Source organism: Arvicanthis niloticus, chromosome 12 (genome assembly GCF_011762505.2).
Source record: "Arvicanthis niloticus isolate mArvNil1 chromosome 12, mArvNil1.pat.X, whole genome shotgun sequence".
NCBI classification, from domain to species: Eukaryota; Metazoa; Chordata; class Mammalia; order Rodentia; family Muridae; genus Arvicanthis; species Arvicanthis niloticus.
In genome coordinates this window covers 77,494,287-77,518,557 of record NC_047669.1, presented here as the reverse complement: position 1 = coordinate 77,518,557, position 24,271 = coordinate 77,494,287, and the positions used below count along the sequence as shown (strand labels likewise).

The following is a 24,271-nucleotide window of genomic DNA, read 5'->3' as shown; positions in this document are numbered from 1 at the left end:
ATTCATCCATGAGCCCTTGTCCTCTGTGGTCTGTTGCAGGTTATGTGATTACACTGTGAACCCCAAGAGTGTGTTATGGGCACACACCTTTAATCTCAGACAACAAAGGTAAAGTTAGTTTGTAGAAGGAAGCACCCATGTTTGAAAGTGATGTTTAAGTGAGTGGCAGACAAAGTGATGAATCAGAGAAAGATTTGACAGAATAGGATCTACTTGAGGGAGCAATGCAGAGAGGGGCTCAGTTTTACTGGGACAGTTCTACAAAAACAGGTTGCAGAGAGAACTAGCTAGACACAAACAAAGACAGAGTGAGCCAGAGAATGAGAAGGAGCCAGAAGATTAGAATATATTGCCAAAGTTAGTATAAAGTCAAGCAGAGCAATTCCGAGGCCCAGAGAGAAGCCAGATTGAATCAGTCAGATTGGAAAGGAGTTTGAGCCAGAACAGGTAAGTTGACCAGCCAGCTAGAATTCAGAAAGAGCTAGAAAGGGAGAGCTAATTCAGCAGTAAGTCTCAGAGGCTGAAAACATTCTAGGTGTAGATAAGATTGAATAGAAGCTAAAAGCTTCCAGGGCTAGGCCTAGGTTAGCAGATGGAGAAGCTAGGTCTCAGAAAGGACAGTTATATCAGGTGAATAAAAGTTATTTTAACAGTGATCCATCTTTTTTTTTCTCTTGAATAACCACACCAGTATCCTGTATTGTGTTACAAATTGTTAACTTAGCCCCCTTGGGCCCAGCCCAAGCTCTGTTCTGTGCCCAAAGGAGATTCTCCCTCATGTTGCTCCCTTCCTACCCCACTCAGCCCTGCATCAGCTCATCCACAACCACTGCATCTGCTGCTGAGCTAAATCTCACACCAAACAAAAGACAGGACTAAACTTTCCAGCAACCAAAACATGTGCCCTTGTAAACACTGAAATCTTTATCAAAAGCAGTGTGAGGGACAATCAGTCTAGGGCTGGAGAGGCAGCTGAGCCTCTGTGAGCACTGGCTGCTCTTACAGAGGAGTCAGGTTTGACTCCCAGCACCCATGTGGCAGCTCACAACCATCTTAACTGGCTCTAGATCTGGTTCCTTCTCCTGCCCTCCATGGACTCAGGTTGTTACAGCCACAAACTGGCATATCTAGTCTCTGAGCTAAATGTTAAAATACAACAAAGCAGGAAAGGGCAATATGAACCATAATATGTTTCTGAAAACACATATTCTAGAAAAGATATTTCTCATCCACACCTATACATCTCAAAATAAAACATTATGATTAAATGGAGTGTAAAAAATAAAAGAGGGGTGGGGAGGGAGAGGGATGACTTAGTGGTTAAGAGCACTGACTGCTCTTTTAGAGGTCCTGAGTTCAATTCCCAGCAACCACTTGGTGGCTCACAACCATCTGTAATGGGATCCAATGCCCTCTTCTGGTGTGTCTGAAGACAGCAACAGTGTACTCACATAAAACAAGTAAATCTTTTTTTAAAAAAAGATAAAGGATTGGGATAATTCCTGAAAGGTTAGCAGCACCAGCTGCTCTTGCAGAAGACCCAGGTTCAACCCAGCACCCACATGGAGTTCACGCCATCTATAACTGCACTTCCAGGGGATCTAATGCCCTCTTCTGACTTCTGCAGACACCAGGCTCACATGTAGTGCCAGTGAGATGACCTCAGAGACAGTGGTAGATCCCAGCAAGCCAGCAGGCTGGTCTCCATGTATAACATCAGGGTTACATCAGGTTCTTAGTCCTTTTCTTACCCGCCCCCACCCCACCCCAACAATTAAGACCTTCAAAGCTTTTGTTTTGCCATGATTTAAAACCGTTATTGTTGGGGTTTAGAGCAGAGGTCTTGTTGTTGTCAGCCTTACCCACCCTATACCTCTGTGCGCTACCTGAGTGAAGGGGTCTGGGATAAAGGGTTTGATCTTTGCTGTCCAGTACTGTGGTCACTAGGTATGGCCAGAGCGACTGAGGACTGGATTTTCATTTTATTTCACTTCTCCATTACAGCATGTGACCAGTGAACTTCCTCTTAAATTGATCTGTTAAGTCTAGGTTTATAAAGCAGTTATAACTGACATGGTGCTCTTTTTAGGAGAAGGATCGTGAGCTGGAAATCAAAAACATCTACACCAATCGAATACTGAAAAATTTACAAGATAAAGAAGATTACCCGAAAGGTACGTTGTAGTCCCTTCTGCTCAAAATCTATTTTTAAGATTTTGATATTTTCTTAATTTATATGGGTAGAACAGTGACACCTTTAACAGTCCTTTGACTGGGCGCTGGCATGCATTTTGTGACTAGAATATTGGAGCCGTGATACTGTCACAAAGAACCAGCAACACTCTCTTGCTCCCACTGGGCTCAGCCCCTTCTGCTCCACCTCAGGTGAAGAAGACAAAAATGACTACCCAACGGAGCTCTCTAAGGAGATCTGTGAGCCAGTGTGCAGCTTCTGAACATTTTATAACACAGGCCTACATCAGCCTTCAGGGTCAGTGGATTTAGGTCAATGCTTACAGCCATGTAACCTCACTCTGGTCAAAAAAGCATCTCCTACCCTACACACCCCCACACCCAAGAAGTCCCCTCCAGCCCTAAGCAGCTGCCCCAGCAGTCTCTGACCTCCCTGCACAACAGTGTAGTTGCCACTGTAGACCCCAACAAAGCACTGCTCTTTCCCGTCCGCCGTTGTTGAGCACGATGGCTCCAGGCTGGCACTCCTTCCTGCATTTTGCCCTGTAAGAGAGCAAGTGCCCATATTCACTGTCCCTCCCAGCCACGGGGTCTGCCCAGATGGGCACAGCAGAGCCCTCACCTCAAACGCAGAAGGAGCAGCCAGGTCTGTTTTCAAAGGCATCCACCCCCATTTCTCAGCCTCCACTGACTCTGGATTATAATCCCGAGCAACGCCCACCAGACAAGACAGTGTGACTGTTGTGGCCATGAGACCATTTTGGTGGTCATGCCTCTTGTTCGTGTCACAGAAAATCTCCTCACCAGGCCTCTGAAGCTCTGGCATGGTGTGGCAGTGGCTTGGTCTCTCACAAAGTCAATAAAACAACTACACTGCCTGATCCTAGCATCTACCTGGTTCCCCTTAACACTGTGAGGCTCATGACCTCTGAGACGGAGGATAAGACAGATGAAGGAAAGGGAGCCCTGACCATGTGTTGCCTGTTTAGAATGCTCCTGTACAGGGGTGTTCTTTATTGTGCACTTGAGAACAGTAAAGCTTCTGAATACAAAATGTTTCTCACATATAATGTACCTATTTTACAGTTTGTTCAACAAAATCAGTACAAGCAGACAAGAAAAGTTTGCCATTTGTAAATATGAGACACCAGGAAACCCAAAAGTCAGATGTCCCATTTTGGATAACTAAGGTATGAAAACTCTGAAATCTTGCATTGTCTAAAAAATATTTTAACAAAAATAGAGTATCTGGCTGGGTAGATGGTGTACCTTTAATCCCAGCTCTTGGGAGGTACAGACAGGCAGATCTCTGTGTGTTCAAGGGCAGCATATTCTACAAAGTGAGTTCCAGAACAGCCAAGGATATTACTCAAGAAACCCAGGGGGTTGGGGTGGGAGGAGTGACTAAATGCAGTCACTCATATATAAAAAGCATTGATATTTATTTAAAATTATCTACACTTCAAAAATGTGCTTTTTACTGTTTTTTGTAAATTATAGGGTAAAAAGGCAAAAGGAAACATTGTTCATAAAGAAAAATCAACAGAAATAAACCATGATATTTCTTACTATATGTGTAAACTACCAAAGCAAGAAGAGTCTAAGAGAAAATATGAAGGTAACCAAGCAGCTTTTAAAAAGTCTCCTTGCCTCACCTGCAATCTCAGCATGGGGTTGTAGACAACAAAGCAAGGGAAGGGCCACAAGTCCAGGGCCAGTCACCTGGCAAAGCCATGAATTATCTTGGAAGATACAAGTCATTAGCCTTACAGCCAAGGCTCCCGGGGGTAGATCCAGGACAGAGAATAGTCAGATGGGCTGCTTAGAGTTTCTAAACCTAAGATCACCAAGCTAACTTTCAGCTCTTGAGAGCAGGTCAAAGCCAGATGCTTCTGTGGGTGTAAGGAGGAGCCTCAGCCAGCCCAGGCTGCTGCTGCCCAAACAAAGTCAACCCCCCAGGCCACAGGCAGGGCTGCCAAATCTCTAGCTGTCCTGGTTAGAGGAGCCTGGAGGAGAAAGGGATGGGGGTGGGTGTGTGGGTTGGTCCTGGTCTGTCTGCCCTGGTGTGCAGCTGGGTTCTCCCATCATTCCCAGAGGCTCCCTTCACTGCCTGTGTCTCCACTGAATCTTCTGTTTACTAAACCATGTCCTCATTTTTGCACAGCAAATCTCACGGTCTTAAAGAACGTGCCATCTCCTCGAGCTTCCTGGGGACAGGTGGCCACTGAGCAGATCTGTGCCTTCCATCTGGAATGTCACTCTTGTACCCAGACAGGTGATTAATAATTTTTACATAGGTAAAAAAAAAAAAAAAAAAAAAAAACTCTTAGGTTATAGCTTTCCTTCAGAATCTTGAAGATTGGTCACATTGTTTTTATAGTTTACAGGTGAGTTAGGAACACAAGGCTGAGCGGAAGGTGAGCCAGCCAAAATTCCATGCATTTCCTCAGGCCTGACAGGAGCTGAGAGGACCTAGCAGGGCCAAACTCTTGCTGTGAAGTCAACTATGTTGAAATAGAAGCTTTGGCAGTGTCCCCCATAAGGCCAATGATTGTGGGGTGCAGTTTGCTGGGAACAGCACCAATTGTGCACTTCCTGTGGCCAGCGCTCATTTAACTTTCCTACTTATTTTTAACCACATTTGGAAAATTTATTTGTTCATTTGATAAATTCTATTTGAGCATATACTGTGGTGAGGCATTCATACACACATGTACACACACAAACACACATGCACACATGTACACATACATTCATGCACTTGTGTGCACAGACACACACACACATGCACACGCACCAGCAGCAGCAGGAGAAGAAACAAATGCAAATACCTTGAGCTCCTGTTCTAGTGCAGAATTCCCGTAAGGCCACTTGCCCAGAGCTGCCCAGAGCCCCCAGCAGCATGCTGTCTCTCACCAGCTGCTTCTCTAGAGTATTTGCAGTGTTTGAACTAAAGCATGCCTGCTGCATACACAGCCTTGCAACTCTGATTGTGTAAGTTTGTTCCTAGAGATGAAAGAATGTATTCACTTAAATTCTACTAAACACTGCCAAACTACTGGAAAAGCAAAAAAATAAAATAAAAATAAATTGCTGATTTACATACACCCATCAGTGGGCCATTTCCTTAGCTTCCATTGAAATGATTGTTGTTTGAATGGATGCTGAGCATGTTTTAATAGCCCCAAGACAAGATTTCCTTAGTACTTTGCATGAATAAACGTTTTCTTTTCCTAATTCCCACTTGCTTGGGACAGTTTAGGAAAGGTTAGCAACGCCCCCTTCTGTGTATTAGTACGCTGTGTATTTGCCACTTCTGCCATCTCAGTGGCTTGTCTGGACATCTAGGGAGGTGTGTGAACATGCTATCCTGAAATGGGAATCCTCTGAGGTTTTTCTGGTTGGGACTGGTTGGTTGGTCTTATGGAGCAGGGGTGTCAAACCTGGAATCACACTCTCAGCCATGAATCCATTCATTTTTTTGTATGGTGTGTGTAAGTGCAGTGAGCACTTGGTTGGAGACCAGGACAAGACACTGTATCTTTCCCCACTACCCTGGGCCTCACTGCCCGGAGGCAGAGCTTTCATTGAAGGAAGCCCCCCTTTAGCCCAGCAGCAATGCTCAGGATCTGCCCGTGCTGGGGGCAGAGTCCCGCACAGCCATGTGCCCCTTCGGGAGTTTGCTTTCTAGTGGGTGCCAGGGTGCTCAGGCCCTCAGCTTGCACTGCACTGGGAGTGGGGGTGGAGGAGCCTCCTAAAATCCACTTTTTGTTTGAGGGCACTCAATGTTCCATCTTTCTAAACGCAGATTTATCAAAGGAGGTCGAACACCCGAAACCACAAACCTCTTTGGAAACTCCTAGAAGGCCAAAAGAGAAAAAGGAAGACCAAGAAAAGAGAGCCATCCCAGCAGAAGCACAGCCAACTGCAATGGGAAGCGAGGCCCCCAAGGACGCCGAGGATGAGGCCCTGGCCAGGGCGGCCGGGGATGGGGGTGAAGCGGGCGATGCAGGCGATGTTGGTGATGCAGGCGATGCTGGTGATGCAGGCAATGTCGGTGAGGTGGTCGGGGCGCACAAGCTGCCCGGGGCGGACAAGATGGACGAGGTGCACGGGGCGGACGAGGCCGGCGACGCCGAGCATGGGCGCTGCCGCTGCCGGAGGAAGACCCCGCGGTCGCGGAAGCACTATTCCTTCACCGAGGCCACCGAGAACCTGCACCACGGGCTGCCCACCTCCTGCAGGCAGGTTTCCGGCAGCCCGCACTGCTGCTGCCGCCGTGGCACGGGCAAGCACCGCAGCGAGCAGGAGCTGCGGCTGGAGCCTACCGGCTACGAGCCCTCGTTCGGCAAGGGGGCCAGGGCCAGGGCCAGAGCGACGGCATTCCGCGACAGGAAGAGCAACCTCATGGAGGAGCTGTTCGGCGCGGGCTTCGCGGGCAGGGCTGGCCCCAGCAATGGCGAGGCAGTCAGCAAGTCCCCACAGCCCGGACTCCAGGCCTCGGCCAGCAACGCCTTCGGGGACTCCAAAGCCACCGTGGTGCGGTCCATCCAGGCCTCGCCCAAGGAAGCCAACAGGAAGACTGTTGTTTAAATGCAGCAGCCACCAGATACATTCTGGTTTATGTACTAGTTATGTGCCTTTAATCTTATTTGCCATGTGAGGGCTTACATAGGGTCTGTTTTAGTACTTGGGTGGAATGTGGGTAATTTGGGTAATTTGCGTGATTGCTAATAAAAAAAATCCACTATCCGTTGGTCATATGGTAACATTTTAAATACAAATCTACATCTTTATTATGAAGGCGGAACATGCACGCCCACTCTTTTTAGGAAGATTTGGTTTATTACATAGCCCGGAAATCTGGGACTCACAGCTGGCGATTCTTGGCCAGCCTAAAGCACATAAGTTCTGTCAGCAAGACGGCTGGTCGTCACAACTGCATGGAAGAGGTACTGACCAGCAAGATGGCCAGCAGACACAAAGACAGTACAAGGATTCAAGCTTGGCCTCGTGAGACATTTCTGGTGGTCTCTTGCTCAGCTGAGCTGAAAGCATCTAAGTGGCCTGCCTTTGTGAGCCCCCCGCCCTGTGCCTGTATAGAAGTCTGTATTATTTTGTTATTGTTGAGATTTATTATTTCTTTTTGTTACACAATGACCATTTCTCTTAATCTTGTTCTAAAACAACTGTATGTTCAAGCTGGCTGCTTAGGTCTGATTCCAACAGTATTTTGTTGGGACTATAAAGGGTCTGTATTCCCAATCGACATTGTGTAACTTGCCTTCATTTAGCTATTAGAACAACTTAATCATTATGTAAAATCCATCACACTGTCTCCAAATGTTTATGGGCTATTAACAACTGAGATCAAGGGCTGTGTGTGGCCAATGGTATAATGCCTGCAGAGGGATAGTGATGGTGATGATGGTGGTGGTGGTGATGGAGGTGATGGGGTATACGGGATGTAAGCTGTGTGTAGAGCCTCTACCCACATCCCAGCACTCAGGAGGCAGAGGCAGGCTATCTCTTAGGCAGGATGGGCCAGCCTGGTCTTTATAGTGAGTTCCAGGATAGCCAGGACTGTACAGTGAGACCTTATCTCAAAATTAAAATTTAAATTAAAACAAAAATTAGAGATTCTGATTTTTTAGATGTTTCCTTTTATAAAACAATGTTAAAGGCTTTAAATGCACACACACACCAACACGCATAAACACAGGCCGTCTGGAGAACACACACACCAACACACATAAACACGGGCCGTCTTGGAGGTCCCTAAAAAGCAGCTAACAGTGGAGCCTGAGAAAATGCCAAGGCAGGAGGGGACAGAAGCACACTTCCAAGGCACCCAGTCCCTTTTTAACTCAATGTTTATTATCCATTAATAAACAAATTACAATTTAGGGGGAAAAACCATACTGATGTCCCCTCCTCGGTGTCACATACACTACACGCAGGGGACACTAACAGTCACTTGTTCCTTCAGGTCAGCCAAAATCACAAGTCCTGTGAGAGGCGTCTGGTCAGGGCACTTTCTTCTGATTGCCCTTCCAAATGGCCTTGGGATGCTGACCCTGGCTACCTAAATGATGTGGGCAAAAAGCACCATTGCAGACTGTGGCTTACTACAGAAAGGAGGAGAACACACACCTTCCCCCACATCAAGGGCTGAATCCCTGGAGGGAACCCAGATTCTGTCCCAACCTCCTCAGGTCCTGAACTAATCTTGTATAGACCAAGTGCTTCCTTTGTGGTGAGCATGCTGGAGCTAGTGGGCAGGTTTTCCTGGCAACATTGCCTGTGCCCACTGCTGCACTCCATTTGTGCCCATTACAAATACAGCCAAGTAGTTGTGGATCAACCTGCAGCATCTGCTGAGTTTAAACCAATGGACTCTCAAGCCTGCTCTGGTGGCACGCAGTCTACAACCAACCCAAGGGCCACACGCTTGGCCTGTTCACAGTACAGTTGAAACAACAAAGAGCGACTTAGGAGATCACTAGGAAACACAAGAATATAAATATGATCCTTCAAAACCCACTGCTACGACCTTAATCCTGGCAGCCATGAGGCAGAGACAAGAGGATTCCTGTAAATTCCAGGTCAGCCTGGTCTACGTAGTAATTCCAGGACAACCAGTGCTGGCAGGGAGCTTTTCTGTGCAGCCCAGGCGGTGATGGCCTGCTCCTGCAATAAGGCTGTTGGAACAGTCACACAACACTGGCAAATACTGTAACTAGGAAAAGTGCTTCAAAACAATCTTGGCATAACACATATACTTTTAATTCTATCATCTGGGAGACAGAGGCAGGTAGATCTCTGTGGGTTTGAGATAAGCCTGATCTATATAATTTCAGGCAGGACAGCCGCAGCTATACTGAGAGACCTCGTCTCAAAAAAAACAAAAAATAAAAACAAAAATAGAATTCTGCCTACTAACTTCATGAGCCTAAGCAGTCTCAGATGAACTGGATCAGACTGCACCTTGCTCACCCTGTTCCACTCTGCACAGTATAAACACCCAATGCTTTAAAGACAGGCTTCACTTGAAATGCTTTACATGAAAATATACATAATCTTGTGAACACATGTAGGAACCATGATGAAAAACTAACAAGCTTAGACATACGGCGATGCTTTTCATACACTTATGTGTGACATTTCAAGGGGACAAGCACAAACATCCACTAACCTGTGTAACTTCAGTAACTATGAGATTAAAAGGGTCAGTAGTGGTACGAAAAGTGAGGGTTTTTCTAAAATTAAAAATGACACTATTGGAGTTGTTACAAGTCTGACTTTGCAGCTGGTGACAGACCCAAACCATGCTCAGAACAAGCACCAGCAGATGCCACTTGGTGGTTCCCAGTCAGTATGGATCCAGAGCTACATCAGACGATACGTGAGTGCCATAACTGGTCTGTCTGGCTCAATGGCGAGTGCAGAAAATCCTGACATCAACAAGAATCCCAGGTGACACATAAAAGCAAACATATTCCAAAACATAAAAGACAATCTGTGGACTTGTGTGCAATCCACTCCTCACCCTATCAGAATCCTTTTGTAAAGACTTGTGGCTGGCCTTGCCCTCAGCTGAAAGGGTGGAGAACGATGGCCACAACTTTGTTACAGACTAAAATCCAACAGGTGATTCCAATTCCACCTGAAAAGAAAGAAACTTATGTCAGAGGGGCAGCAGCCAAGCCTTTGTTACCAACCACCTACAGGGAGGAGGTGCAAGAGAAGGAGCACAGGCCTGCACTGTGCATCTCCTGACAGAGAAGCCACTGGGTTTATGTCAACAGGCTGTAAGAACACCCTGTACCACTCTTTCTTTTTCACTTCTCAAAAAAGCACTATAAATAAATTCATATTTTCTGAGGCCTAAAGTGAAGATATTCCTATCTTCCTGCCCAGGCTGTAAGGCTGACAGCTCAGCAGAGTGCTGCCAAAGGTGGCCTGCTGCTCCTCAGGCCTGAGCCCAACAGGAGGGAGGGGAGGGGAGAGGAGGCGGGGAGGGGAGGGGAGGGGAGGGGAGGGGGGAGGGGAGGGGAGGGGAGGGGAGGGGAGGGGGGGAGAGGGGAGGGGAGGGGAGGGAGAGGGGAGGGAAGGGGAGGGAGAGGGGAGGGGAGGGGAGGGGAGGGGGGAGAGGGGAGGGGAGGGGAGGGGAGGGGAGGGAGGGGGGAGGGGAGGGGAGGGGAGGGGAGGGAGGGGGGAGGGGAGGGGAGGGGAGGGGAGGGGGGAGGGGAGGGGAGGGGGGAGGGGAGGGGAGGGGAGGGGAGGGAGGGGGGAGGGGAGGGGAGGGGAGGGAGGGGGGAGGGGAGGGGAGGGGAGGGAGAGGGGAGGGGGAGGGAGAGGGGAGGGGAGGGGAGGGAGAGGGGAGGGGAGGGGAGGGAGAGAGGAGGGGAGGGGAGGGGAGGGAGAGGGGAGGGGAGGGGAGGGAGAGGGGAGGGGAGGGGGGAGGGGAGGGAGAGGGGAGGGGAGGGGGGAGTTGAGAACACAGCACAGCTACACTGTAGGTCCTTGCAACTGCTCCCTTTCAATGACTTCACTACTATATTTCAGTACAGTATGAACAATATTCACCACACATCAGAACCCATGACTGACGAGAATATGCAGGTTGGTTTTTTTACAGGCTTTTACACTGTAGTCCATGTTGGCCTTGAAGCTGTAGCAATCCTTCCCCCTCCTCCCCTCCTCCCCTCCTCCCCTCCTCCCCTCCTCCCCTCCTCCCCTCCTCCCCTCCTCCCCCTCCTCCTCCCAGGGCTGGGATCTAGGCCTGGGCCGTCATGTCCAGCAGAGTAGTATTTCTACTAGCAAAGATCAGGACCCAAAAAAATGTCCTCACAGGAAAACTCAGATGACAAGCAGCTACTGAATGCAAAATGCTGTGACCTGCAAGTATGGATCCTAAGTCCTACACTAAAGTCCTACCCTGGGACAGTGGTAGTCTGGGCCTCTGAGAGAGGATGGGGTCACAGTGCAGCCTGACCTTCCTCCTCCTACCCAAGGACCCTAGAGAGGGTGCTGTTTATGAACCACAGAATGGGTCCTAAAGACACCCAGTCTGTGTGTAGAAGCTGCCCACTGTGGTATTTTACTGAGTGGGCTTACAGCATCAAGGGAAAAGGGATAAAACGTCAGTCAGGTGACCCCATCACTTCAAAACAGACCACAACATTAAGGGTTTATCTGTAACTGAATGGATTTTGTAGGGAGAGTGGTATCTTTTTTTTTTTTTATCTATATAGCATGGCTGGCTTGAAACTCCTGTGCAAACCAAGAGGGAAGGCCTAAAACAAGCAATCCTCCTGCTTGCCTCCCAAGGGCTACACTGAAAGCATGCCAACTGGCACGATTTTTAAAAAATAGTTCCTAAGTTGCCAGGGCATGGAGGAGCATGCCTTTAATCCCAGCACTGGGAAGGCAGAAGGCAGATGTCTATGAGCTGGAGGCTAGCCTGGTCTACAAATCTAGTTCCAAGCCAGTCGGGGCCACACAGTGGGATCCTGTCTAAAGAACACCTAACATGAAAAAGTATTCGTCTGTGTCTGCTCACTCTTCAATGACATGAACAACCTTTGGTGTCCAAAAGACCTTTTCAACACTCAAAGGCAACAGCCAAGAGCAGCAAACTCCTCAGAGAGAAAGAGAAGGCTGAGATAGGAGGCGCAGGTTGCTGAGGGGACAGTGAGGATGAAGTCAGGTCATCTAATGTCCCACCACCACTGTATATCCAGAAAACAATTACCTGCTACTCGAGTGGGAAAGGCGACCAGGCGGTCCAGTGGGGTGATCCACTTGCTGGGCACCACAGCCACAGGGACAGAGTAATACTTCCAAATGAGTGAGATCATCAGTGCTGCCTGGAAGGAGGCTGTGGTGAGGGGGCCTCACGGCTCCCTCAGTCCTCTCAGTGAACACTCACTCGTGAGTGCGCATGCAAGCACACACAGCTCCAGACAAAACGTCACACACTGGTGGCAGGGGGGTGGACCTGCTTGTGGGAACTGGCATTTTCCTGTTTTAACATAGATGCTGCACTTTTAAATGAGCTGAATCTGCCCACGGCCTCTGAGCAGCTGAACTGTGTGCCGTAGAAAAGCAGCCCAGACTCACAATCCCTCGGTCACCCCAATCAGCTCCAAGATGGTGAAAACTAATGTTTCACTTCTTGTCCTTTCCCAGAAGCACCTTCTGTGGCCCTGAACGCTCTGCTGAAATGCTCAGAATGAAGAGACTCTGAGTCTCTGTGCATGAATCTCTGTGTGAGTCTCTGTGCGTGAATCTCTGTGCGTGAATCTCTGTGCGTGAGTCTCTGTGCATGAATCTCTGTGTGAGTCTCTGTGCGTGAATCTCTGTGCGTGAATCTCTGTGCGTGAGTCTCTGTGCATGAATCTCTGTGTGAGTCTCTGTGCGTGAATCTCTGTGCGTGAGTCTCTGTGCGTGAGTCTCTGTGGGTGAGTCTCTGTGTGTGAGTCTCTGTGCGTGAATCTCTGTGCGTGAGTCTCTGTGGGTGAGTCTCTGTGGGTGAGTCTCTGTGGGTGAGTCTCTGTGGGTGAATCTCTGTGCGTGAATCTCTGTGCGTGAATCTCTGTGCGTGAGTCTCTGTGTGTGAGTCTCTGTGGAGTACCCTAAGTGGCATCCAGAAAGCAGAGAACACACACACACCCAGATAAGAATGCCAGAGGCAAGTAATGGGACAAGTCGGGAAGAGTGGAGTCCAAGAGAGATGGCTGGCTCTGCTTTTAAGAGTACTGCCTGCTCTTCCAGAAGATCCAGGTTCAATTCCCAGCACCCACCAGGTGACTCGCATCTGTCTCTAACTCTGGTCTCAGGGAATCTAATATCCTCTTCTGACCCCTAAGAACCCCAGGCACATACGTGGCGTACAAACAATTATGCAAGCAAAACACTCACACACAGAAATAAATAAATTTAAAAAAAAAAAAAAGACAAGTGTCAAGTTAGTGCACACTTTTACATCGCAGGACTGAGGAGGTAGGAGCAGGGTGATCTCTGTGAGGTTGAGGCAGCCTGGTCTACAGAGCTAGTTCCAGTTCCGGGACAGCCAGGGCTACACAAAGAAACCTTGTCTTGAAAGAAAAAAAAAAAAAAAAAAAAAAAACAGAAAAGAAAAGGAAATCTTTTGGTTTCCCACCTGGAGGATGCAAGCACCACCAGTACCGGGAAGGCTTTTTTATTTTCAGTCTTAGGAATTCACAGCTGGGGACTGGATAAATGGTACCCACAGACTGTGTCTCAGAGGCCACAGCAGGCCCTAGGCAAACTGACAAGATTACCAGTTTCAGTGAAAGAGCCTGCCAACGCTGGCCTCCTTACACAAGTGTGCACAAACATACACAGGAAAATGCCTACACACATGTGCACAAACACACACAGGAAAATGCCTACACACATGTGCACATACACACACAGGAAAATGCCTACACACATGTGCACATACACACACGGGAAAATGCCTACACACGTGTGCACATACACACACGGGAAAATGCCTACACACGTGTGCACATACACACACGGGAAAATGTCTACACACGTGTGCACATACACACACGGGAAAGTGCCTACACATGTGTGCACATACACAAGCAGACAAAGGGGAAAGTCACGGCTGTGCAGAGCACTGGCAACACTCACTTGCAGCACGTAGAAAGCCACACTCATAAACCATTTGATCTTGGCCAACTGAGCTGTCCGTGCCTTCACTGAAAGAAAAAAACACGGTGAAACATGAATTAATCCTGCAAAATTGAGAACACACCTGAACACATGGAAATGTTATCTTCCCTTATTAAACACATTCTAATCATAATCAACATACTTAGAAACAGCAAACAGGACAACATATAATGTGTAACTGTGAGAAGCCTTACATTTAAAGGTGGATTGCTATGTTATTATTTGAGTAGACACCACTCAGACTGCACCTGAAGTCACTGAAAGCGTCTCCCCATTTTCTAGCCTACGCCATCTCTGAGCCTCCTGCAGGAGTCCAGCCCTCCCAGGCCTGTGCTCTACACAGCCCAGCAGGGGCTCTCAGGACACACTGCCCTCTGGAGGACTCACTGTGTAGCCCCAAAGGAGAGACAGACAAGGAGGGCCTCACTATGAAGCCCTGGCTGCCGTGAAACGCAGCGAGCTCCCTGACTGCCATAGAACACTGGGACCCAAGTGTGCACTGTCCTTCACTTGCACAGGACCTGCTCCTTGCTGTCTACACACTGTGTGCATGCCCCTGAGAGTGCCAAGTGCCCTGAGGACCCACTGTGTGTTCGTCTGGACTTCCCTCAGCAAAGTGCCAGCCTTGAAAGTGAAAATCTACAGAGAATGAATTGGCTCTAAAGAAAAATCTACAAGGATTTCTGGATCTAGAAAGCAAAGGGTTTACCAGCAAATAAGGAGAAGTAACGCATATACCTCAAATTCACACACGAAGACAGCTCCCCCCACCTCCCTACCCCCTTCCCTCACCCCCCTCCCCCACCCACCCCCACCATCAGTGGCTGCAAGACAAGCACCGTGTGTTTTGAGCTTGTCCGTCATCTTGTTGATCTTCCTTTCCAGCCTGGCATATCTGGCAAACTCGTCCATCATGTTGACGGTGGCCAGCTCCTGCTTCATGTCCTGGATCTCTGCTCTCATCTGTGACTCCTGCTCTGCATCCTTCTGCAGCACCCTGGAAATCTGGCAGGGAGGAGGCGGGTATCAGTGTCCTTCCTCACTAAGATGCTGTGTTCTGGATATGTGCAACGGTGGCCACCAGGTGGCACCCAACAGCTCTCAAGGCTTGTCAGGGTCCCAGGACTAGGTGGGGAAGCCGGGGTGCAGAAAGGTACAGTCCAGGCCAGTAATCGCCAGAGACCTGCCTCACCAACAAATGGAAGCACTACCCCAGTGGATGAGCAGTAACAGCATTGTCCAGGACCCTCCAAACACAGCACTGCTCTTCTCTGAGGGGAAACCAAACCAAGCCTTCAAACTGAACACACCTGTCACCAGTATTACAGCCAAGACAGACCTTTGCTCACTCACCAAGGTGCAGAAGAGCGGAGGCTGTCAACTTACCTTCAAGGGTTCAGGGGGAAACTGCTTTTTATATACTGTATGGCTAACCCCTGAATGTGCGTGCTTGCCCAATCTTAAGAGAATAGCTGCTGGTTTTAAAGATGAAAAGAGGAAGTATGTGACGCTTAGCTGGCCCACAGCAATGGCACCACCCCTAGCTCAGAGGACCCCTCTGCTTGCCACAAAGGAAGGCAACTTCAGTTACAGCCAGAGCCAAACCCTTGACCCAGCAGTGATGGTAGACAAACAGTTCAGGCACACAAGCTGAGGCCCCCTCAGGAACCCATACGTTGAAGCCCCTAGGCTGGACCAGCACTGTGAGTCACCCTTACGGCTATACAGTGGACAAGGAACAGGGTTTGCAAACCTGCCTCTCTCTACTGCCCACTGTTCTCCACTCAAAGGGAGAGTTACTTCAGCCTGGTCCATCCTGGAGAGAAAAAAAAAAAAAAAAGGAATGGACAGAAGTCTGTAATGGTTACAGGGGCAGAAACTCTCAGTATTGAGAGTACTTGTCTTTAGAGGATTGGGGTACAGTTCCCAGCACCCACATGATGGTTCACGACCATCTCTAACTCCAGTTCTAGGGGATCCAACACCCTCTCTTCTGAATCCATGGGCACCAGACATGCAGGTGATACAAAGATAAATATACACACAAACCAAACATCATTCACATAAAAAAATAATTTTAAAGGCCAAAATAATGTTTAAAAAGTCACAGAGCTATCATTCAAAATCAGAGAATCAACTCCCCTCCCCCTCTCCCTACTCCTCGTTCCCTAGAGTAGACCCTGACCCTTGCTACCCGTAGCACTCAGGAGGGCTAGCCGGGTCAGTATTGTAGACTCTGCCCTGGCGGTGTGGGTACAGGAGAGCGGACAGGGCTTTGAGCTTGCCTGCCCACCCTAATGTCCACCCAATCTATGAACTTTGGGAGCATGTGAAACGGCCGGTCCTGCAGATCCAAAACTGCAGCATCTCCATGACACAGGGCAAGAACAGGACATCCGGGAGGAATCCCAGTGAGGATCCAATATTGGTGTAGCTGAAGCCAGAGGCCTCAAACCAGACCAATGACTCACTGCAACCAACATTTACAGTGTGTGCTGGACAAATATGTGTGGACAAAGGGTATACTGTGAGACACACTATAATTTCCACAACAAGATTTTTTTATTTTTTCATTGAGGGGGTTTGCAAGGGCAAAGAACAGATATGAAGGGACAGGGAAATAAATGGGATTGGGGTGCATGATGTGAAATTCACAAAGAATCAATAAAGTTTTAAAAAATCTGGGGGGCTGGAGAGATGGCTCAGTGGTTAAGAGAACTGGCTCCTCTTCCAGAAGACCTGGGTTCAATTCTTAGCACCTACATGGCAGCCCACAACTGTCTGCAACTCCAGTTCTAGGGAATCTGACACACACAGACATTCATGCAGGCAAAACAACAATGTGTGTGTGTGTGTGTGTGTGTGTGTGTGTGTGTATACATATATATGTACATATACATACATACATATATTTTTTTTGGGGGGGGTGGTTTCGAGACAGGGTTTCTCTGTGTAACCCTGGCTGTCCTGGAACTCACTCTGTAGACCAGGCTGGCCTTGAACTCAGAAATCCGCCTGCCTCTGCCTCCCAAGTGCTGGGATTAAAGGCGTGCACCACCACTACCCAGCACACCAATACATATTAAATACATACATAAATACAAAAACTTTACATTTAACAAAAAATCAGAGACTCTATAAAGGATACTTAAACAGGGAACTTGTCATTAGGGCTCTGCTTTCCCACCCTATAGCAGTATGACCTGTGGTCACAACCAGCAGATCCTGAGGGGGTGGAGACGGTGGACAAGGAGGAAGAGTTGGGGATGGGGACCTCAGTGGGGGAAAACAGACTTTCAGGAGCAGGCTTCAATGAGACAGCCTGTTTAATTGGGAGAACAAAGGCTATGATTAAACCTTTAGGGTGTGCAGGGGTCTCGGGGAGAGTGCATATCACTGGCTGGGCCAGGGTACTAAGGAGCCTCATGCATGGGGAGGAACTTCAGATACTGCTGAATGCAACCTTATAAGGAGACAATGCCTGTCATGGTTGCTGGACTCCCTGGGCTCCTCTGAGGGGCAGAGGGTGGGGGCAATCTTATTCCTTTTCATCTCAGGGGTTTGGACACGCACGACCCAGCTCTTGCCCCAGGCCGCCTCCCCATGGCTCCACAGAAGCAGGAGGAAGCTAGGTTCCTGATGGAGATGCTCCTGTCATCCCATCATTTGGGAAGCTGCAGGAGGAGAGGCTCAAAGCCAGCCACCTGCAGCCCAGTGATGGCACAGTGGGTGCACCTCAGAAGAAAAACAGAAGATTCCAACTCACAAAGGCCCTGGAGGCAGAATTACTCACAATCTGAGGCACTAAGTTTGTGAAATTTTTACCCAGATGACTCAGGTGGAGCAAAGGACAGGATCTCAGCTTCCTTCTTCCCACCCAGTGGCCAGAGGTCAGCTGCCCACGGGCAAGTACACTGTGCTCCTGCCTGCAGTGCTTCAGTCCAGTTTGGCCAGGACACACCCTGCCAATAGATAATATTTGTCCAGGACTTAACTTGCAGCCACATTGTCACTGCTGACCCAGGGACAGTCTAATAGCTGGCGACATGACCTGCACAGCCCAGCTCCACCCTCCTGGGATTCCTCAGGCAAGTTCAAAAATGACCAACCCAGGTCACCAACATGTAGAGACCAAAACCCAAACACAGAAAGTCCAGAAATCTGCAAGGCTCACAACTAGTACCAGGGTCATCTAGTGTGACTCCCTGGGTGGGGCTAACCACCTCCTGAAATGCCTGTTCCCTGCTTGTGTACCCTACAGGGGCTCTGTCAGCCAAGCACTCTGCCTATCACCCAGAACACACCACTCTGTCAAGACCCAGGAGTATATCCTGTTAGGTTGCTATGTCATCCTAACACTTGGAAGTCATACAAAATCCTGTCCTAATCAAGCATGGTGGTGCATGCCTTTAATCCCATTTAATCTCATAAATAAAAGGCAGGCAATCTCTGAGTTTGAGGCCAGTCTGTTCTAGAGAGTGAGTTTCAAGATAGCCAAGAAACCCTGTCTCAAAAATAAGTAAATAATAAATAAATAAATAACAAAAATCCCAAAGAAGGGCTTTGCTCAGAGTCTGGTCTGTGGAATGCGAGTACCTAAGGCTTGGAGCAAAAAGCAAAGGGGTAACTTCAAAACTACTGACCAAGCAGAGAGAAGTATGCTACACCAGCCAGGCCCCAGAAGCATGTGTACACATGCGACTGGTAGCAGAGCAGGGTCTGTCAGGAACTTGGCATGGGCACCTGCACACTACAAGCCCAGGACTGTCATGCCAGTCCTGGGAATTCTGCAAATCTTTGAAGAGTCTCACCCACCTGGGGCACCTGAGCAGTGTATTCCCCTCCCCATGAATGAGCACACAGTGTGTCTAATGTCCCCTTCTCCTGAGACAACACTGGATCCCTTATTTTATAAATTAGACAGTCTCGACTATGCATGTCATGACCAACCTAAAGGGAAGAACCCTCAGGAAAATTCCAACCAGGCTAACCACAGGCACCAGACAGAGGCTGTCTAGAAAGGGCTATGTATGGCAAGTGAGTTTTCAGGAAATGGCCCACCATTTCTCCATGGCTGCAATGGCTGCACTCTGAGAGGCAGAATCCTTAGAGACTTCACCCCAGGATTACTTCCCACTGTTGATATGCCACTATTTTACAGCTTGATGACTCCTTCATTAACAAGAATTCACCCCACCCTATTGGGCAGATTTTCTGCAGATCAACATGAACGTGTACTTTCATGTAGCAATGCTGTGTGGAGAAACTGATGGTTTCCTAATTCCTGATCATGATTTTATAGAACTCCTAAACTGAGACAAGTAATCGCAAGCCTCCCCTGTAGAGTAAAAGCTGCAAATACTGTGATCCTTCATGTGTCATCCGTCATGGGCTAATTGCACTAGGAAAAGAAAGCAGGCTTGGAACAAATTTACAATCCAGGAAAGCATTCCTTCAAGGTCAGGAACAAGGGCACTGTCTGGTAACTGGAGGTCATAAAACTTGAAATGGGCAATTTATTTGTAGGTGCAAGTGCAGAAAATAAATGATGGACTAATCTATCTATATAAGATGTCAAACTAGAAAGACACAAGGAAGATGACTTGTCTCTTGACAAAAATCATGCTAACTTACAACATAATAACTATTGCTCTAAACTAATAAGGAACTTGTGGGGCTAGTAACCCCATAACAACGAATGTTTACTCGGGTACTAGTCTTAACGGAAAGACAGGTAAGCAACTCTGCTGTAACGCCTTGAGCCTTATCAATCTATGACATGAAATATTACTTTAAACTTACTATGAACTTATGGAATGTAAAAATGCTTAGAAAAAAATGTAATCAATTATCCTGAGAAGGTATAAAAACTAAGAACAATAATCAAACAGTGGTGTAGTCCTTTTCTGCTTCATCCAGTGTACATGTGTCTACGTGCATGCCTGACTTTCTTTCTTTTCCTTCCTCTCTGGCTCACCAAAAGTTAACGAACTCAGAGCCTCTGGCCTGGCCATCTAGAAGCCCAGTCAGAGTTAAGAACCTAGATAACTAAATTTATTTTCTTAATCCCCTGCTGCTATCAGCAGGAGTTAATAGCCAGAAACTGTCAGCTTTTGGCCCCAGAACAACAAGAGAGTTAAATAGTCCAAAAGTCATCAGATTTTTCCCCCACTGACACCACAGTTCACTGCCGTCCTCAGTCTACCTGGATGCCCAGCACCTCACCCACCTTCCTGCTGCACTGAGGGTGTGCACTCCTCCTGACTGCACCGAAGCTCAGGAACACGGTGCAGAAGGCTACCCTCTACAGCCTCAACCCAACCTTCTTGTCATTGATTTGTCATAGTGGGTTCTTCAAATCAGAGGCTTGGGGGTCGGGGGAAGGGTGCTCTAAGCACTGTGGGGAGGTATTCTGCCCTCCTTACACCAGAGTGTTCACAAAAGCTCCCTTACTGGAAACCCAGCAGCCAGGCAAACTGGATCTCTTATTTGTCCTCCCTGTTCTAAACACCAATGACAGGCTCCTCTCCCCTATGGTAATGCATTGTCTTTCTGAACCCAGCAACCACCCCAGGTGTCACTGCCAAAGGATTTTAGCTCCGTGGGTTCAAGGCAGAGGCTATACAACCTTCAGGAACAGCACAGGACTTGAGACAGGCCCAGATCAAGGCCCAAGCATTGCCTCCAAACAATGATGGCCATGCACAGAGAGCAAACACTCGGGCATGTGAAGCTACAGTGCCCATCCTTTGTGACAAGAGACTAATACAGAACACACACGTCTGGTAAACGTGTACTGGAGGACCCTGAGTTGGTGACAGGATCTGTATCTCCTCCCGACCTGCTAGCTACTGGAAACTCATGACCACTTCAGTGAGGAGGACAGCCCAACACAGCCTCCCTGAACATCTGAGATCCGTTTCCTTAGCTCCACTGTGAGGTGAAAGAGAATGAGACACGGGACGTAAGAGGTGGAACCCCCAAGGCAGGGATCTGTCTCAGTGGTTAAAGTTCTCGATATACAAGCATGAGGAACCACCTGAAAGGTGGGTGTAGATATGGAGCCAGGATCCCCACAGCAAGCTAGCCCTGTCAGTGTCCTCTGTTTTTTTTTTTTGTTTTGTTTTGTTTTGGTTTTTTTTTTGGTTTTTTCGAAACAGGGTTTCTCTGTGTAGCCCTGGCTGTGTCCTCTGGGTTTTACTGAGAGACCCTGCCTCAATGAATAAGGCAGAAGAGTAGCCAAGGACTATCCTTGACACCGACTGACCTCAGTCTTCACATACACACACACACACAAAAAGATGGAAAAATAAAACTACAAAAGAAAGCAGAATGAGAACACACATAACCACAAGGGGTTGCTATCCAGACACAATCACGGAAACAAACAAAAGGATTACAGGGATAAGGACTAGATGCCTCTCCAGAAAAACAGATGACTGACAATGGCATCACATTCAGTGTCTCCTACCAACCGCCCACAACGCAGATGTCTGCTGTGGTCTCAAATGTGTGGGCTCGCCTGCTAGGTGTTCCCCATTCTGCAGACAGTGTCACATCCCAAAGTTGGGGGGCTCACTCACAAATCACACAGGCCAGCTACAAGTTACGAGTTCCCTTGACCCCTCTTCAGGCAAAACTCTCACATAAAAATAGTTTTTAAAAAAGGTTAAAGGCTACAGATAACAAGACAGATGAAGAGAAATATGCAGGCAGGTCAGGAAAGGCACTGAGTGTGGAAACATCCATCCCCAGTTAGTGGCCCCTCAAGCCCTCTCCCAGTACATAGAAAAATCCTTATTGACCTTCCTGCATCCAGTCCTTTGGGGAATTATGTGAAGACTTCATTATACAGGCATGAGTGAAAGATGAAAAGTCATGTAGAAATATGTTGGGGCTGGAGATGACTCAGTGGGTAAGAAAGAGCGCTGAATACTGTTGCAGAGGGCCTGAGTTCTGTTCCCAGCACCTACATGGCAGGTAACTAATGTCTGTAACTCCAATTCCAGAAGATCCAACACTCTCTTCTGGACTCTGCTGGCAATGAAAGCACACGGTGCACAGATATACACGCAGGAAAAACACCCACACACATAAACAGAAACCTGAGTGAGCAAGAACGGTATGGCCTGTATAGATTGCTCTATAGTGTTCCTTGTACTCACGGATAGAGCAGAAGGGAGCTCACTTAAACCGGGGGGTCAGCCGCTCCGGGCACAGGTACCCATAAGGATGCCTGGCCCTGGCTGCTCCTCTGCCGGGAAGCGAGGCTCCGGACCTCCCACCTCTAGAATGCAGTAAGTGGAGCTGGTTGCAAATTTGCGATCTGTGAGACGCTCGGAGCCATCTGGAGGAAGAGAGCATGCAGCAAGGACTGCTCAAGGCCCCGGGCTCGGCCGCTCCCCGGCCTCCGGCAGCTACTTACAAACGAGGACAGGGACGGCAGGAGGATGCGCAGCACGTTGCACCCGAACACGAAGCTCAGCACCAGCAGCCACGCCCAGCGGTCCGTCTCGGCCGCGCTCATTCTGGATCCCAGGCACCTGCACCGCTACTGCAGCGCCATGGTGACAGCGCCTCCGCGCTCGCCTACGCCTGCGCACTGCAACCCTGCTCCGCTACGGCGGTGCCTGGGAGCCAGCGTCGCCAACTGCGCCTGCGTACTGCAGCCGTACTCCGCTACGGCAGCGCCTGGGAGACAGCGTCATCTACTGCGCCTGCGCACTGCAGCCCCGCCCCGCTACGGTCTTGGCTGGAAGACAGCGTCGTCAACTGCGCCTGCACCAGTGCACCGCGATTACGACAACACGGCGGGACCCAGCATCAGAGGCCACAGTGCTCACACTCTACACCTCCTCTAGGGGGCAGCACGGAGTGTTACTTAGCACTGTCTTCGCCTTTCGCCTTCCCGGCTTTCATAGCTGGGTGGTAGTCATCCCACTTGCAGAGGCTAAACAGCTTTTAGCAAACTATGATTGAGTGTAGTAACCGAAAACTACTTACATTCTTACTGAGTTAACTAACGCACCTTCATTCTTGAATAAATTTCTTTTAGGGTAAGCCTCTGTATGAACAGAAAGTTACTTTATCATAACAGGTAACTACTAAAAATGTTTTCTAACCCGGTGTTGCATGTAAAATGATTCGTCTACATTTTAAATCTAAGCACTAATAAACACGAACAATGTAGAAAATTGTAATCCTAAAAGATGAGTTTATTAATCAAAAGATATCACTTAGTGACTGGTAGAGACTTGCCAAACATGTGAGGAAATCTTAGGTACCAGCCATCCTCAGCACGATCAAAGAAAAAGTTTACAGTGACCTTTTAATAGAACTATCTAAATTTAGACAATAATGAGTATTCATAACAAAAGAACCCCGGTTCATTTACATATGGTAAATAAAGTGAAAGATAGTTGGCTGTCTTTTCTGCCTTGTTAGTCTGAGAACAAGATACTTATAGAAATACTGCCTGTGGTTCTACCATCAGCAGTGGACTGAATTATCTCCATGAAAGGGCATGCTGACGAGAAGACTGCCACTCCATAAGCTTTCCTTCCAGCTGAACTACCCCAGGCTGCAGGCAGACTGCCAGACGCTGTACACACTTAAGATTTAGGTGAATTAAGGAAAGGCAGCCTCATGAGAAATTATGGCAATGTGTCTGAGTCTCTCGCTCCCCACAAACCCTTGATCCCCCACACCTACTTGCTCTTCAGTCCCAAGTCTCTGCTGTTTAGAATGAAGAGGAAAGTATCAACCAGGTCCCCACTGCACCAGAGGACCACTTTGTTCCTGGTGAGACAAGATGCTAGCAAAATCAGTGGTGCATATACTATAACATACATGCAGCTAGGGTAGTGTGATGGTTTGTATATGCTTGACCCGGAGAGTGGCACTATTAGAAGGTGTGTCCCTGTTGGAGTAGGCATGTCACTGTGGTCATGGGCTTTAATACCCTCATCCTAGCTACCTGGAAGTCAGTATTCTGCTAGCAGCCTTCAGATGAAGATGTAGAACTCTCAGCTCCTCCTGCACCATGCCTGCCTGGATGCTGCCATGTTCCCACCTTAAGGATAATGGACTGAACCTCTGACCCGGTAAGGCAGCCCCAATTATATGTTGTCCTTATAAAAGTTGCCTTGGTCATGGTATCTGTTCACAGCAGTAAAACCCTAACTAAGACACAGGGTTTCTGGGGCTCCTTGGCCAACGAGCCTGACTGAATCAATGAGTCCAGATCCCAGTGAGTAAGACATTGAACATCAACCTCTGGCCTTGAGAAGTCTGCACACACATGTGCATGTGCACGCACAAACACAAATAATTAGAAGATGTTAAAAATTCAAGATTAAGGTCAGGA

The 24,271-nt window shown here is 48.3% G+C and overlaps 2 protein-coding genes across 6 annotated transcripts in view; one reads left to right on the top strand and one right to left on the bottom strand.

Annotated features, from left to right (window-relative positions):
- Nucleotides 1-7,816, top strand: part of Lca5l (lebercilin LCA5 like) — a 32,907-nt gene extending 25,091 nt beyond the window's left edge. For 4 of the 5 annotated variants that reach the window (XM_076943204.1, XM_076943203.1, XM_076943206.1 and 1 more), the window contains 5 exons: nucleotides 2,090-2,174; nucleotides 3,280-3,383; nucleotides 3,694-3,811; nucleotides 4,358-4,468; nucleotides 6,002-7,782. In XM_076943204.1, the coding sequence (XP_076799319.1) occupies nucleotides 2,090-2,174; nucleotides 3,280-3,383; nucleotides 3,694-3,811; nucleotides 4,358-4,468; nucleotides 6,002-6,786 (1,203 nt within the window). In that variant the 3' untranslated portion in view covers nucleotides 6,787-7,782. Of the gene's footprint in view, nucleotides 1-2,089; nucleotides 2,175-3,279; nucleotides 3,384-3,693; nucleotides 3,812-4,357; nucleotides 4,469-6,001 lie in introns of all 5 variants that reach the window. The other variant, XM_034515189.2, reaches the window with a different exon arrangement.
- A 232-nt stretch (nucleotides 7,817-8,048) lies between these two features.
- On the bottom strand, nucleotides 8,049-22,531 carry Get1 (guided entry of tail-anchored proteins factor 1). Its single transcript, XM_034515190.2, has 5 exons — nucleotides 22,331-22,531; nucleotides 14,745-14,910; nucleotides 13,864-13,931; nucleotides 11,951-12,065; nucleotides 8,049-9,859 (listed from the first exon to the last, which is right to left on the bottom strand). Exons 1-5 carry the CDS (start codon nucleotides 22,430-22,432, stop codon nucleotides 9,786-9,788), a joined length of 525 nt encoding a protein of 174 aa, XP_034371081.1. The 5' UTR covers nucleotides 22,433-22,531; the 3' UTR covers nucleotides 8,049-9,785.
- Between the last annotated feature and the right edge of the window lie 1,740 nt (nucleotides 22,532-24,271).

What these genes read in the sequence shown, in the direction of transcription:
- Get1 (XM_034515190.2), bottom strand. Translation starts at nt 22,432, where the DNA reads ATGAGCGCGGCCGAGACGGACCGCTGGGCGTGGCTGCTGGTGCTGAGC. An exon ending in TGCCGTCCCTGTCCTCGTTT is followed by an intron (nt 14,911 to 22,330) that starts GTAAGTAGCTGC and finishes CCTCCCTGCCAG; the next exon opens with ATTTCCAGGGTGCTGCAGAA. An exon ending in GGACAAGCTCAAAACACACG is followed by an intron (nt 13,932 to 14,744) that starts GTGCTTGTCTTG and finishes TTTTTCTTTCAG; the next exon opens with TGAAGGCACGGACAGCTCAG.